Here is a 15,894-nt window from a genome sequence, read left to right on the forward strand (position 1 = left end):
GAAGGCAGCGGTTGGTTTCAAATCACAACAGAAACCACCCATTGATGGTGCAAAGGAGACTAGAAGCTATCATTACTGCAAGAAACCTGGACATTTGAAGAAATATTGTTTTTCTTGGAATAAGAAACAGGCGGAGGGACCCCAGAATCAAGCCGATTTGGCTCTTGAGGCAGAACCAGCACAAGTCTTGAATGTAATTTGCAAGGGAATAGAAAAGGTCTGGATCATGGATTCCGGATGTAGTTTTCATATTTGTTCATGCAAGGAGTGGTTTGAAGACTTTCATGAGGCAACTGGTTATGTCATGCTCGGGAACGATCAAGTATGTGTTGTCAAAGGGATTGGAAACATCAAGCTAAAGACAGACACTGGAGCAATCAAGGTCATCACCGAAGTCAGGTATATTCCTGACATTAAAAGGAACCTTATATCTGTTGGGATTCTAGAATCAAAGGGCTTCAAGATTATTTCTGAAAAGGAGCAAATGGTAGTGTCAAAGGGAGGTATTGATGTGATGAGGGCCAGGAGGAAGAATAGCCTCTACTATCTAGATGCAGAAGCAGTTGTTGGCTCTTTGAATGTAGTGGAGAAGGCAGGTTTTGAGAAATGGCATAGGAGGCTTGGGCACATTGGTGAGAATGGTATGAAAGAGCTGATCAAGAAAGGTGTTATCCAGATTGACAGCCCCATAAGGCCAAGTGTTTGTGAACATTGTGTTATGGGAAAAAGTAGAAACTCCCTTATAGCACAGGGCACTTACTCTTCCAAGCAGATCATGGATTATTATGCCCACTCGGATTTGTGGGGGCCTGCTCAAACCATCTCTATGGGTGGTGGAAAATACTTCCTATCCATCATCGATGACTATTCAAGGAAAGTGTGGATCTATATTTTGAAAGAAAAATCACAAGCCTTTCAGAAGTTCTATTGGAGATGCAGCTTAAAACAGAAAAGACTCTCAAGTGCTTAAGGACAAACAATGGCTTAGAATTCATTAATGCAGAGTTTGAGAAATCCTTGTGTGTTGTTTCTTGCTGTTCTTGAGCAATCTTTCCATAACCGATTCATAACACCACATTTGTGAAGCTAATTCCAAAATAAACGAAAAAATATAAATTCCTCAAATGATGCCCATATCTCTAGGCTCCACTAGCTAAACATCTCTCAATCTCATTAAACCAAAAGGTGATTCGGGAAGAGGATGATCTTGCTTAACCTCGGCGCCCTCAAAGCAGTAAACAGGGGCTTGCCAGTTGGACTTGTCAAGCACTTTCCCCACCTCGAATGTCATCACTTGTAACGTCATCCCTACAAAACCCATCTCTAAATTGTAAATACATTTTTTCCAGTAGAGTTATCCAAGAATTTACAAATAAATAACACATGACCACCATCAAGTCAACATGGGACAATAACAGGGTTTCAACTAGGGCTGGCAATTTTTGGCGACACGATAGTCAAACACAAGTGGAATTAATAGATTTGGGTCAAAGCTTATTGAGTTCGTGTCAGGGGCGGATGTACATGCAATTGTAGTGGGGCAATTGCCCCTGCTCAAAAATTTACTTCTATACTAATTTTTCTTCAATTTTGAATATTTATTTGGATTCCTTCTTAAATGCCCCTTCTCAATTCTTCAATTTTTTTGTTTATATATATTTTTGCCCCTCTTAAGTTTAATTCTTAGATTCGTCCCTGGTTCGTGTCCTTATTGGGTCGACCCGTTAAGAACACCAAAATTTTTTATTATTTTTAAATTTGAATTAGGACACGCAACATGAGTGAAATGTGAATTTTGATTTTTGAAGTCTGAATTTTTTTATACTTAAGTTACTTATCGTATCGTGTTGATCCAAGATGGTTCGTGTTGTGTTCAGGTTTGAGGATAGCAGTTCGGATTTGAGGTTTTCTTAACAATACGTGTTAGTGTTTTACCGTTATTAGGTCAGATTAATCCAATAACGATCCAACGGACATGATTTGCCACACCGAGTTGAACATAGTGTAAGCAACATTAAATTTGTTAGTATTAGAATACATACCTGAGTAGAAATCCCAAGCAACAGGCCTACGAGTGAGAACATCCTCATAGTACCAGATGAAGTCAACCTTCTCCCACAAATGGCAGAGGAAGCCATCCCTATAGTGCTGCCCCAAGTAGTTGGCGCCGTCGAGAAAATCGGGGCGGGGAATCCCCACCCCAAAATCCACGGTGGTGCATTGCTTGGTAGAATCGAGCGTGTAGTAGTAGGAGGTGCCGTTGTTCCACTCCACATCGTACAAGATTTCTCCGAGTTGTTTATAGATGATGTTGACGTTGCGGCCATTCGGCCAGTCGTACCAGAGGTCGTTGATCTGCAGCGTCCCCACGCTGGTGTTCAGCATGAGCATCGAGTGGAACTGCGGCGGCCATGGCTTGGGCGTCGGCTCCGATTGGATAAGAGAGACGAGTGAGAGAAAGAGGGAAATGAGAGGACTGAGTTTCATACTCGATGGATATGATCACATTTTTTATAAATTAACTTTATATACTCCCTCGCCCTCATCTCATATTTTCCTTTTCGCGAAATACTCATAGGATAATATTTTTCTCTTTCTATGGACGAGAGAGTAAAAAAAAAAGGACAGTTCCAATTTGCATATTTGGTATCGGCACGAATTTTAAAAAAGGTAAGTAAAAGATATTGAGTCGGATGAATAGTAAATGGAATATATGAAGCTCATTTTTTTATACTCCCTCCTGTAATTTAAGTCGTATTTCTTTTTGGGATGTCTCAACTAAAATGAGTCATTTTCTTTTTTAACTAAAAACAAAACATCTAATTACTCTTATTTTATTCTATCACATATTTTGTTCTTTCTTTTATCTTTCCTACTTTATTCATTTCTCATAGTTTTCAACACAATTTCTTAATCTCTATGGTCAAAAATTTTGACTCAACTTAGTTGGGACGGAGGGAGTATTAATACAAAAAATGTGAGTAAAGTGAGTTAGTGGAATGTGAGACCTACGTACCATTTATTGCATAAGTGAAATATAATTTTTTGAAATAGCCAAATGTGACTCTTATTATGGGAACAGATGGAGTAATTAGGAATATAGTGGAGTACTACAGGATACTCCCTCCATCCACCATTTAAAGAACCCTTTTTGACTTGACACGAGTTTTAAGAAAGTATTTGACGTTGTGAAAAAATAAAGGGAGAAAGTGAGTGGAATGTGTGACTCATTTCTAATACTCCCCTCCGTCCCAATAAATATGAAACGTTTGCTTTTCGGAACCGGATTTTATATAGTGTTGTTTTGTGAGTTAAAGAAAAGAGAGTAAAGTAAGAGAGGTGGAAAAATGGAGATAAAGTTATTAATATTTTAGGAAACGTTTCATTTTTAATGGGACAACCCAAAAAGGAAAACGTTTTATTTTTTAATGGGACAAAATGAGAATTAGTATTATAATGAATTGTGAATATAAAAAATTCGTGGAATGTGAGGTCCGCATACTAAAAGTGGAAAAAATTAAATGGTTTTATAAATCGTGGATAATCCAAAATAGCAAAATGACTGATTAGATGGTGGACAAAAAGTATTCCCTATGTTACATAGTAATAGAGTCATTTTGTCATTTTGGTACGTTCACATTTTTGGAAACCTATTTTATTCTCTTTTACATTATTTTCTCTTCATCTTTCTACATTTTTCATTTATCACTTTACTCTCTCTTTATTTAACTCATCTAACACAATTTTTCTTAATCTCTGTGCCGAAAAGAAACGTCTTCATTACTATGAAACGGAGGGAGTATTAGTTAGGCTAAGACAAGGTGTATTTCTCGAATGTGTGTCTAATTTTGATGAGGCGGGTAAAATAATTGTGTCACCGAGAATTTCTTAGATTGATAAAGAGAGAACGTGATTTGCAAGAGAGAGAGCTCTGAAAATGTAAATGCCAATATTACTTTCTCTCATTGATTATTATTTTCACCAATATTACTTTAAAAAAGGGCGAAATGAATGATACTGGATTCTCATTCCAAGAAATTATGGACATTTACCTAAAATGTTGAATTTTATTTTTTGCATTCTTGAATATACTGATTGTTGAAATTAATTACTACTATATCCAATGATATTGCTATGCCATTTTAGATTATACTTGTTGGTGTGATTGCTTATATTGTAACTCTACTCTATCTAATGATATTATTATGTCATTTAGCAACATATATTTATGTCATTTTACTCTTCTTCATTTGATTCCACCTTCTGAAGTTACTCAAGCAAGCATAATAAACCAAAACTCACCAACATAGCCTCAGTAATAAACTTCTATCAATTGCAAAACCAAATCTTAGTATCAAAAACAAAAAAAGCTACCCAAAAATCTACTGTTCTTGTTGTAAATGACTGTTCTTGTATCATATTCCGAAAGCAAAAGCAAGCCAGTTCCAATATTAGAACAAACAGAAACAACGCAGATGAACGATGTTGCTCTTGTTCATTCTCCGAACTCTTCCCATAATGCAAATCAGTCAGCAAATTTCCAGTTTTTTTTAAACACAAACAGACATACTATATACCATCAATGCTCCATGCCTGTTTCCCTCAATACTAACGATACGTGGGAACCGGTGCAACACAAATGTAGCTCATAGAACAACATCTTGTACCTCAGAAATTGATCTCCCGCCTCTCGGAGAAGAACTTGCCAGTCACAAACTGATCAGGAAGCAAGGCGAGCCACACGGCTGTGTCAGCTCCTTCCTCGATACTAATGTGTCCAGCCCAGCTAGTCATAGCAGTCCTCACCCACCCGGGGCAGTAGCAATTGATGTATATCTTCTGGCCTTCTGGCCGACTAGCAAACTCCCTCGCCATCAGCCTTGTGTACGTATTAACCGCCAGTTTGGACAAAGAATAGTCTGTAAACACATTAGGCCATCCACCTTCTTTCCAACTCCCATCATTTACTTGCTTCAAGAATGTATCCATCATTTCATCAATCAACTCCTCAGACAGCAACTCCTCGTTTTCGAGCTTTTTTCTTACTTCAGCATTTTCAATTCTCTACACAACACCAACACCAACACAAACAATAAGGCCATATCAGAGAATCTGAATCGTTGATCTGATTATAAACAAGCTTACATTTCTTCTCCCGCTGAGCCTTCCCAATTTGGAACTGACATTGACGATCCGGCCACCTTGCTCGGAAGGCCTCATAAGAGGAACCATTGCCTTGATCATATTTTTGGTGCCAAAATAGTTTGTCTGGATAACTTGCTCAGCTTTTTCCACAGAGTTGTCTGACCCAGCATTGTAATTCACTCCAGCATTGTTTATCTACAAATTCTCACATTATCAATGAAAACAAAGGATGAGAGTGAAGGGAGAGAGGAGGCAATATACCAATATGTCTACACCATCATATTCTTGCTTGAGCCATTGAACAAATGATTGGATTGATGGAGGGTCTGTGATGTCTAGTTGGTGAAACACTACATTCAAACCTCCTTCTTGCAAGACCTTTGCCGCTTCTTGTCCAACGCCCGTCTCTCGTGATGTGAGGATGACTGTGATCTCGTGCAAAGCGAGCTGGCGCACTATCTCAAACCCGATCCCCCTATTTGCACCGGTCACCACAGCTATCGTTTCCGAGGTCCACCATCTGAACAAGCAATTCTAAGCATTACTGATAAACAGGAGAACTCATCCCAAAAGACTAGTCTGTTGTTAGGAGAGAAAGTCCATTTAGTCTATACACCTCACACCAGTTGTTCTCACAATGGGAATTGAGTCCGTAACAATTACATATTAAAATTTTTGATCAATCTCATAAAAATACATTGATAAGTAATTTCCAATTGAAATCAAGAAATGGAAAGGAAAGCTGCAAAAGAGTATAAAATTGAAGATCCTCTAGTAACAATCATTCAATGCTAGCTCAAGGTAACACTCACACTTGTTAAATGTCACTAAATCAAGATCAATGATCAATTGAATAGTACAACAACGCAATAATAAAATGTGTGTTAACATGAAACTCACATATAAATTTCAAGATTTTAAATAGTAATATAAAGGAATGTGTAAATTTGAGGATAGGTACCTTTGATGATCGGTGTAAGGGATTGTACGGAGGAGAGAGATCTCTTGGCGCCTCTTTTCCTTTTTCTCTTTTGCCTTTTCTTTTTTATCCATAATAGATTAGATTGATTCTCGTTTTCTGTTTTTTTAACTACAAGAAATGAGGTGAGTATTTGTTTTGTTTTCCCGGCAAAGTTGGAGGGAGCCATCATACTCGGGTCTCATGTTTGGACACTCACAAGCCACGTGGTAAACATTTTTTTCTATTTCTAATATTGTGATATTTATGGCCCAATTGTATTTCGGCCCACTCCTTTAGAGCATCCCCAATGCTAGGGGCCGAGCCGCAAATCGCGAGTCCCGGCCCGGGATCAGGGTTAGACAGAGGAGAGTCACGGCCTGGACCGGTCCCGGGACCGCAGTTGCGTCCCTGAGCCGCTCACGAGGTCCGGCCCGGCTCAGGGTTATGCGTGACGGGATGGGCCGCAAACCCCCAATTTTTATTTTTTATTTTTTTTATTTTTTTGCCTAGGGTAAAGGCTAAAAGTGATCCTACCGTTTTATCAATTTGGTCATGAACATTATCTTTTTAATTATTTGGTCCCTCGCATTTAAAAATGGGCCAGATTTAATCCTTATTAGACAAAACCGTTAAAATTAATTTAAACTATTTTGATTAGATGTTTATTTAGAATATTTTATATTTTTCTTGTCTCTCTCTCACAACGCCCTCTTCTCTCCTTGTGTCGACACCTTCTTTCCCTTCCACTCCACCACCCTCCTCCGCCGCCGCTCCTGCTCACAGCTTCTCTTGGTGTTTAATTCGGCGCCGCTGCTCCTCCAATCCAACCATATAATTCCTCACCTCTGCGCAGGCATCACTCCTATCGATCCCCCGCTGAAGGGCACATAAATGACTCCCGCTTGCTTGAGTTAGTGTAGTGTTTAACGGAGTCGATTGCGGGGAGTTGGTGGGCGGATCAGCAAGCGGAGAGCTGGTTTGGGTAGAATCAAAGGCGCTGACGGATCTCTACAAGCGAGGAGCTGTCGTCTTCGGTGAAAGAGGAGCACCTGCGCTTTGGGGTGGAATTCCAGTTATTTTTTCACTATCAACAAAACCTGTATATGTAATTTTCATTATTAATATTATTTAATATGATAGCCAAGATCAGCGTCCATAAAATAAAGTCGGATGCCAGAAGTGACTTTCGACTAAAATGGGAATTGTGAATCAAAGTTCCAGTATATTCCCATGTGTTAAACCTGATCGCAAAGTTTAGGTGAATCTGTCAAAAAGCTAGTTCTACATCTAATCAATATTAGATATAGCAAGAAAAATACTCTCTTCTTTCCCTCGTCGAACCTTTTTGCAGTGAGTTTAAGAAATGAATATTTAGTGTGTTAAATTAATATATTAAAAAAGTAAGAGTGAGAAAAAAAAATAGAGAGAATAGAATAGAAAATGAATAAAGAAGAAGTGAGAAAAATTGCGATTTGGAATTGACTCAACTAGGAGGAAATTTTACAAAATGGAAAAACAATTCAACTATGAGTGAACGGAGGAAGTAATAGAGATCGGACTTTTGGGACTAAAGTAAGATGATGTTAAGATAGAGTTTGTATAATATTGTTTGATAAGTAAAATTGTTTCAATGAATACAAATCACAAAGGACAAAAATACCCTTATGTCCAAATGTCCAATTAAATTAGATAAATTAACATTCTCTTAATTGTTTTTATTTAATTCTAATTAATTAATGAATATTTGATCCATAACTTATAATTAAACAAGCTCTCTTGAATTCCAATTTCAATCATTGATTTTTCATCTCGACAACTAATTCTTCATTTTCACCACTGCCAAGAAAAAAAAATCAAATTCTACCTAAATATGAGTCGATAAGGAGTGGCGGATCCAGACATTTTAATTCGGGAGTACGATATCTGCAGAGACTTAGAGCTTTAAAATCCAACATACTCCATCCGCTCCATAAAAATAAGAACATTTTCCAGTTTGGATGTCCCATAAAAATATCTCTTTCTACTTTTAGTAACTTCCTTCTCTCTAATAAGGTAGGTCACATTCTCCACTAACAACACTATAATTACTTTTTATTTCTATCTATCTCTTACTTACCAATTGTGCATTAATTCTCGTGATGTCGACCTAAATATCCATATTTTTATGGGACGTAGGGAGTATCATTTTTTAGGGTTATAATCAATGTCAAACAAATTTTAAAGACCGAACTATTGAACCCGTCATGGTTAGCTTGTTTTAGGTCATTGTAAGACATTGTTAGTTTGTTTTAGGTCATGCTTAGTTTGTTTTATGTCATTGTATAAAATCCGGATTTAAAAAATACAAATGTCATTTTTAGATCATTTTAGGTCATGTTTACTATCATGACATAAAATAGACTAAGAATGACCTTCATATTGTCTAAAAATGACCTCTGGGTGTGGTTCTGTCATTCTGTGGTTCAGCAATAAGATTGAGTTTTCCTATAACACAACTCTCATTTTTTAAATATAATACTAATACGTAATAAAGTAAAACATTTTGAAAGATAAGAAAAGTTATTTGAAATAAGTTTCAATATTAAAAAAAATGAAAATGGAAATATTTAGTAACAACTACAAAAGATAAAATAGTTGATAGTGATAAAATATTTACAAGTTTTATACGAATATGGAGTATTAACTAACATAAATTATTTGTTAAAGATTTGAATTAATTAATAAAGAATTATACTGAGAAGGAACAAAAATCAGAAATAAAAAAACGCCGCTGAAATGAGTCGAACCTTATTGCCTCCGCCAAGTTGTGTAATTTGCTGCTTCAAAAAAATTTCAAAAATTTTATATAAGATCTCAATTCAAAGTAGAAAAATAAAATGAACAAGAACAAATTAATTAAAGAAGTTGAATCAAAATTCAAAAATTTATATAAAATAAAATGCTGAAGTAAAAAATCGGACGATTAAATAAAGAAGTCATAGCATTCAAGCAAATTAATCAGAAAAGAAAAAAACGGCAATCAAACGATAAAAAAAATCCAAGCTATGTTCTTTTGTCAAACTTACCATCATCGCAAAAATCCGACAAACTAATTACTACCACCTTCCATAAAAATTAACTAATTTTACCAAAATTAAACCAATTTTAAATATGAAATGTTCTAAACAAATATTAACCGTAAATATTATTTTAAATTTGAACCACACAAACCACTAATATTATTTTCACCATTTTTTTCCTAAATCTCTCTTATTTTATTTTTTATTTTTGATTGATTTCTCTCTTATTTTATTAGTTGTACATTAAAATTTGTACTAATATTTATTTTATCTATTTTTTATAGACTGGATAATAAATTCGAAAGATCAAATAAAAATGTGATGAAACAGAAACTCACCTCAGAAATGAAGTGTGTTTGAGAACAAAAATGTGTCGCTCCCATATCGGTAAAGGACGTGTGTTCCCCTAACAGAAAATGAGTGACGTGACATTTCAGATGTCTCCTCAGCAATTACCATTCTACTCACCATTGACATTTTTCTTTATTGTTACATTTAATACCACGTTTATTTGTTCTTCAATTATCTAGCAATATCAATTCCACGCCTACTTATAGTTATGATTACTAAGAGCATCCACAATGGAGTGCTCTATAGCTCGCCCTATAAGGCGCCCTATACTCTGCCACAACAATATATTATCATCCGCCTCATTTATTTGCAATGGGGCGCCTGCTCATCGTATAATTTTAGCTACTATTTGATACTCCCTCCGTCCGTAATTAGAAGTCTCATTTATGGACGGCACGAGTTTTAAGAAATATTAAGAAAAGTGAATGGAAATAAGTTATTAGCAAAATAAATACAAAAACACCACAAATTAAAGGAAAATCTTACGTTTACTTAGTTTAAAAAAAGTTACAACGCTGAGAAGATAGGAAGAATGGAAATTGAGATGAGGAAAAGAGTGGAGTGAAAGGTGTGAAATGAAGTAAAAATGTGGTGATACAAATATGAGAAATTAAAAAAAATAAAAATGTGTGCATCGTCCGGACCTATCCTCCTTATCCCCGCAATGGGGCGGAGGATGCAAAAAATGGTTCATCGTCCGTGGAGGATGCATCGGGCGGGTTATCCCTCCGCCCCATTATGGATGCCCTAATACTCCATCAATCCACAAAAAATAGTCTCATTTTGCCACTTTAGGATGTCCACAAAAAGTAGTCTAATTTCTAGAAATGGAAAGTTTATCACTCATACTTTACTCACTTTTTCTCTCTTCTCTCGTATTTTACCCACTTTTTCTTTTATCTTTCTTACTTTACTAATTTTTCAATAAAATCCATGTCAACACAAATGAAACTATTTTTTTTGGACGGAGGAAGTATGACTTTGCTATAAAAATAATGTCATCTAAATACAAAGAAAGTCCTTTTAGAAACATAATATTTCATTCGTTCATGAAAAATATTTCCTTAAAAATCACTTTTAATTTGCAATAATCAAATAATTCATGTCTCACTAAATATAATTAACTATTTAACTTTTCTTTTTATTTTATTACAATCAAAATAATTTATTACTAAAAATAAAAATATTTATATCTCAGTTCTATTTTATTTACTCAACATAAAAAATTAATTCGCATAAAATGTTAGATTGCCCAAGAAAATGGTCCTGTTCTAATTTCTAGAACTTACTTGAGTATGAAAACATAGGTAATTGAGCTATCTATCTATTATCAAAATGAAAATAGGTAAGAGCATCTCCAATGGTCGGCTAGCGACCGGCTAGCCGATTCGTCGCGCTGGCCGATCGGCTAGCCGAACTATTGGAGTCGGCGAGAGCGAAATCGGCAAGCGCTTCGGCGTGGGCTGGCCGATCGCTCGGCACTGGCCGAAGCGCTAGCCGATCGGCTAGCTGCCATTCGGCCAGCGCCGATTTTTGTTTTTTTTTTTTTTAAAAAAAAAAACCTATATAAACGCGATTTTCGTTTCATTTTCATTTGCACCACTTGTTTTAACGAGTTTTCTCTCTCTCTAACTTTCTATACAAGAGCATCATCGAGCGATGGATCACAACAACGAGTCCAGTCCAGCGACGAGTGGATCTCAGACTCCCACGGTACCTGTGGGATCTGGATGGGGGTAGATGGGCCCGGGATTTAACATCCCTTGGAATCAGATGATGGGGATGATGGCCGGTGCGCCGGGGGGGCGATGGGGGGGAACCAGGGGGGTATGCCGTGGGGGATGCCGGGCGGCGGGCAGTCAGCGCCCGGGTGGGGGGTATGCCCCAGATGCAGCAGATGATGCTGCAGCAGATGATGGGGATGATGTAATTTTAATCGTAATTTTAATTCCGTAAATGTAGTATATTTTGAATTATTTTTATTGCGGCTGGCCTATGGCTGGCCTAAATTTGATGTGGCAGGTGGATTTTCTAGTGTTGCTGACGTGGCAGGGAAGAGAATAGCTGGTCTATTGCTGGCCTAAGCACCATTGGAGATGCTCTAGTAATCAAATCTTGCACGCAAATCAATCACAACAGTGTGTACAAAATCTATGGCTGCATGAGACTCCTCTTTCTCTCTCCATTCTCACACTCTCACAATAGTTTTTATATTGGAGCCCACTTTCAATTATCCGATTCGTGGTTCGTTGCATATTCACTCGTAATTGGAAAAAAGGCAGCTTATTCCAACTTTCCTGGTACTGTTTCTCATTCTCTCTCAATTTTTCTATTTCTGAATATACACAATTCCCTTTCTCTTTTTGTTCCAATGGATTTTTAACTTTCTCTTATTGTTCATGTGTTTGTTTATATATGGATACTACTTGATCCATTTAGAAATCAAATGATTAAAAGGGAATAAATGAATCACCTTTTGTGAATTAAACTGCAATTGTTTATACACACTGGATTGAATAGGGCTTGTGAAACTGAGAATTACTTAGATTGAATTTGAACCTATGTTGTTAATTGGGAGAAGAAGTAATATGATGAAAGATATGGTTGAAAAAGGGAGCTTCTTGTTTGTAGGTAATCATTTGAGCTGATTTGCTGGTGAAGATGCTTTGTGCTTCAGAATGCCTAGCTAAGTTTCTATTCCTATCTATTATTGCTCATGCTAGTTTACAAGCTCATCTATGCCGTGGAAATGAGATCAAAACCGATGTGTTTCTGTCGCCTAAATTCGAGCTAGGGCCAGGATCAGTTGCAAATAAATTCTACTATGGGATTGATTTTCCAACAGGGCATATTGCTATCAAGAGCTTCAATGCCGAAGTGGTTGACGGCAAAGGGAAATCGGTCCCCCTTCACGAAACCTATCTCCATCATTGGATAGTTGTGGGGTACTATAAGAGGAAAGGGGAAAATGCTCTGGAGCGTTTTGGTGATTCGGGATTGCTGCAATCAGACTCTTCTCTCATAAGAAACAGTGGGATGTGTGATCAGGGTCTCGTGCAGTATTTTGGGCTCGGGTCTGAGACTCGAAGGACAGCTACTGACGTCCCGGATCCTTATGGCATTGAGGCCGGAAATCCAGCAGACGTGCCTGCTGGACACGAGGCGCGATGGATGCTCAATGTGCACGCGATTGACACTCGCGGTGCTGTGGACAAGTTGGGCTGCACCGAGTGCAGGTGTGATTTGTACAACGTGACTGCAGATGAAAACGGTGAGGCATTGCCTTTGAATTATATTGGTGGCTTGAAATGCTGCCATGATGGGGTTAGATGCAGAGTTAAGGGTGGGTTTGGGGGTGAGAGACGAAGCCTCTACTTGAGGTACACAGTCACGTATATGGAATGGGATGCATCCATCGTGCCTGTTAAGATTTATATACTCGATGTCACTGACACATGGAGAAAGGCAGATGAATCCACAGGGCTCAAAGCTAAACATCATTGCTTGGTAAATATATTCATTGATAATTTCGCTTTGCAATGGAGAAATCTCCTTTTTTTGCTGAAAATCAATCTTGAAGTAGATAAACAACATTTATGGTTGAGAAAGATAGAGAATACTTCTTTAGTTTTTCTCTGTTTTTAATGTGTATGCCCTTTATCATGGTGAAGTTTTGTGGTGTAGATTGAGTATGATGTCGAAGATTGCCCCTTTGGCGCGGAGAATGATGGCTGCATTCATACCAAAAGCCTAACTGTTAGCTTACCAACTGGCGGTGATGTTATCTACGGTGTTGGACATCAGCATTCAGGAGGCTTTGGTTCAACTCTTTTCGGGGAGGTATTTAAACGATTGATGATGTTTCACAAGCGACTAGTCCAAACATTAGGCAAAATAAGTATGTTTTTCACAATGCAATGTCACTTATTCACAAAAGTTCATTGGTATTTTGTGATATGATCCAGGGAGGAAACGTCATATGCTCATCTGTTCCGACTTATGGGACTGGACACGAACCAGGAAACGAGGCTGGCTACATTGTCGGAATGTCCACCTGTTATCCTTCACCGGGCAGTGTCAAGATTTCGGCAGGGGAGACACTAACTCTTGTATCTAACTATAGCAGTGCACAGAGACATACAGGAGTTATGGGACTGTTTTACATCTTGATTGCTGACTCATCAGCGAAAACGGGTGCAATGGAGCATTCTCCAGCACAAGTAAGTTCTTTTGAATTTCCCAACTGAAAGATTGATTTTTAGCTAGAAAAGGTAAATCAGAGGAAGTTTCAAGAGTGGTTATTTTGGGGGCAGTTTTTTTATGAAGAGATCGACATTTTATCAATCGTTGCAGGTGCATATGAGTACGATGGCATCCTATCTTGGGTGGCCTATTGCACTGTTTGGAGTTGGTATCGTTCTGGCTCTCGTGCTTATTTACAGTGGTCGGAATGGGTATGAAGAAATATAACGGAACGAGTGCTTCTTCTACATTTGGTGAATAAGTTGTTTAGGTATATGGTTGTTGTTGATTCATGATGAAGATTTCATGTATTGTGTATTCTGATACTGAAAATATATAATAACCTGACCCTTATTATAGAATTGAAAATACAAGAAGTGATATATATATATATAAGAGATCTTCTAGATTATGGACTATAGTACATCTAACTTTATTTTGATATCTCTTGATTCCTGCTTCTATATCTCAACCATATCTACAACACTTCATTGATAATGTGTCCACATATTTAATATATTTGGTCCCATCACTAGCTGATTTTTTATCACCATATAAATGATAAAATAGTGATGGTAGGAAACCAACCTCAAACAGTTTTGGTCACAAAATTTCAGTTATACCTCGAATTCAACTTCGATGCTAAATAGCAACTGCCTTAAGCATCGTGATCCTTCGTGTAACCAAATATCCTCCAGCAAATATGAAATAGCTTCAATGGAACCTCATGTCCAATGGATTACATCGCATCGTTATAGACCAATATCTCCAAATGTTCATATTTCCTGAAATACTCCCTTCGTCGATTGACTACTAAGAGGATATTAGTTGGTTTGTAATCAGATGTCACTACTTCATTAAGATAATCAAAGTATATATTGTGGCATAACAATATTCTCTTACGCTTAAAATGATGTTGTTTATTTTCATTTTTTTAGGCTCAAAATGATGTTATTTAATACACGTCTGTATCAATATTCACCCACATCATCAAATTTACACGGGTCCCTACCTGGCATGACATTTGCTCAGAAAAATCAGTGGAACAAATATGACTTTTTATTCATTTTTAAAATGTGCATGATAGACTCAAACTTCGGCAAAATTAGTTGGAATCACGTATACTTACTTCAGCCCATTCTAACAGAAATTTATTTCTTTTCATATTTTTCATTTTCTATATACAAATTCTCTAACTTCTAGTACAAATTTATTAGTATATCATTTTGTGGGGGTTCCTTTTTTCTTTTAGAGAAATTTCGTATCAAAAAAAACTTTCTTTAGTTGAAATGTTGATTCAGAATTTTCCAAATGGAACCCCATCAAATAAAATGCTTCACTACACATATACTTATTACTCCCTCCGTCTGCGAATAGGAGATCCGTTTTTCCATTTTAGTCCGTCCGCGAATAAGAGTCCCGGTTCACTTTTACCATAAATGGTAATAAGGTCCCACCTTCCACTAACTTATTCCACTCACATTTCATTTAAAACTAATATATACAAGTGAGACCCTTATTCCACTAACTATTTTCCATCTACTTTTCTTAACATTTCTTAAAACCCGTGCCATTGAGAAATGAGACTCCTAATGGTGGACGGAGGGAGTACTTAATATCCATTTCCATAAATCACTCGTCAATAAACTAAATTGTATTGTTAGAACAAATGCGAAAACATAACGTGTCAAACCTATGAGTGGGGTTAATTATCATATTGAAAAATTATCAAAAATATCAAATTTTTGGCATAACGTGATTTTCATTAAGATATGATACCTTATCGAAACATTTCGGTACAATAACAATATGCATTTTCATATATTGCGGTATACTAAAATTTTGGTATATTACTACTCTCTCCGTCTAACAATAAACGTCTCATTTTGGCATTTTCGTCCGTCTACCAATAAAAGTCTCATTTACTTTATTTACCATTTTTGGTAATAGACCCAAATTCCACTAACTTTATCACACTCACATTTATTATAAACTACTACTTATGTCCCACAATAAGAGTCCATGTTTGCCATTTTAGTCCCCCCTACAATAAGAATTCACTTTTACTTTTAATATAAATATTAAGTAGGTCTCACATTTGCACTAACTCATTCTACTCACATTCATTATGAAACT

General features: G+C 36.8%; 3 protein-coding genes across 3 annotated transcripts; 1 reads left to right on the top strand and 2 right to left on the bottom strand.

Moving 5' to 3' along the window:
• Window positions 1-966: 966 nt before the first annotated feature.
• On the bottom strand, window positions 967-2,507 carry LOC125204932 (uncharacterized protein At4g14100-like). The gene is made up of 2 exons (XM_048103705.2): window positions 2,043-2,507; window positions 967-1,308 (listed from the first exon to the last, which is right to left on the bottom strand). Exons 1-2 carry the CDS (start codon window positions 2,485-2,487, stop codon window positions 1,154-1,156), a joined length of 600 nt encoding a protein of 199 aa, XP_047959662.1. The 5' UTR covers window positions 2,488-2,507; the 3' UTR covers window positions 967-1,153.
• A 1,791-nt stretch (window positions 2,508-4,298) lies between these two features.
• On the bottom strand, window positions 4,299-6,219 carry LOC125203292 (short-chain dehydrogenase/reductase 1-like). The gene is made up of 4 exons (XM_048101605.2): window positions 6,107-6,219; window positions 5,407-5,665; window positions 5,146-5,340; window positions 4,299-5,064 (listed from the first exon to the last, which is right to left on the bottom strand). The coding sequence occupies exons 1-4, from the start codon at window positions 6,196-6,198 to the stop codon at window positions 4,669-4,671; spliced, it is 942 nt and encodes a 313-aa protein (XP_047957562.1). The 5' UTR covers window positions 6,199-6,219; the 3' UTR covers window positions 4,299-4,668.
• A 5,445-nt stretch (window positions 6,220-11,664) lies between these two features.
• LOC148923066 (uncharacterized) lies at window positions 11,665-14,177 on the top strand. Its single transcript, XM_089060127.1, has 5 exons — window positions 11,665-11,816; window positions 12,148-13,023; window positions 13,201-13,356; window positions 13,482-13,736; window positions 13,870-14,177. The coding sequence occupies exons 2-5, from the start codon at window positions 12,178-12,180 to the stop codon at window positions 13,984-13,986; spliced, it is 1,374 nt and encodes a 457-aa protein (XP_088916253.1). The 5' UTR covers window positions 11,665-11,816; window positions 12,148-12,177; the 3' UTR covers window positions 13,987-14,177.
• Window positions 14,178-15,894: the final 1,717 nt, after the last annotated feature.

This window comes from Salvia hispanica, chromosome 6 (assembly GCF_029641045.1).
Source record: "Salvia hispanica isolate PSC_SH4W2 chromosome 6, Shi_PSC_v1, whole genome shotgun sequence".
Taxonomy (NCBI): Eukaryota; Viridiplantae; Streptophyta; class Magnoliopsida; order Lamiales; family Lamiaceae; genus Salvia; species Salvia hispanica.

Excerpts from the sequence above, each read along its gene's own strand:
- LOC125203292 (XM_048101605.2), bottom strand. The coding sequence starts at position 6,198 with ATGGATAAAAAAGAAAAGGCAAAAGAGAAAAAGGAAAAGAGGCGCCAA. Across the intron at positions 5,666-6,106 it reads CCTTACACCGATCATCAAAG|ATGGTGGACCTCGGAAACGA; the intron begins GTACCTATCCTC and ends TTGCTTGTTCAG. Across the intron at positions 5,341-5,406 it reads ATGATGGTGTAGACATATTG|ATAAACAATGCTGGAGTGAA; the intron begins GTATATTGCCTC and ends GAGAATTTGTAG.
- LOC125204932 (XM_048103705.2), bottom strand. The coding sequence starts at position 2,487 with ATGAAACTCAGTCCTCTCATTTCCCTCTTTCTCTCACTCGTCTCTCTT. Across the intron at positions 1,309-2,042 it reads TGCTTGGGATTTCTACTCAG|GGATGACGTTACAAGTGATG; the intron begins GTATGTATTCTA and ends TGGGTTTTGTAG.
- LOC148923066 (XM_089060127.1), top strand. The coding sequence starts at position 12,178 with ATGCTTTGTGCTTCAGAATGCCTAGCTAAGTTTCTATTCCTATCTATT. Across the intron at positions 13,024-13,200 it reads AAGCTAAACATCATTGCTTG|ATTGAGTATGATGTCGAAGA; the intron begins GTAAATATATTC and ends TTTGTGGTGTAG. Across the intron at positions 13,357-13,481 it reads GTTCAACTCTTTTCGGGGAG|GGAGGAAACGTCATATGCTC; the intron begins GTATTTAAACGA and ends GATATGATCCAG.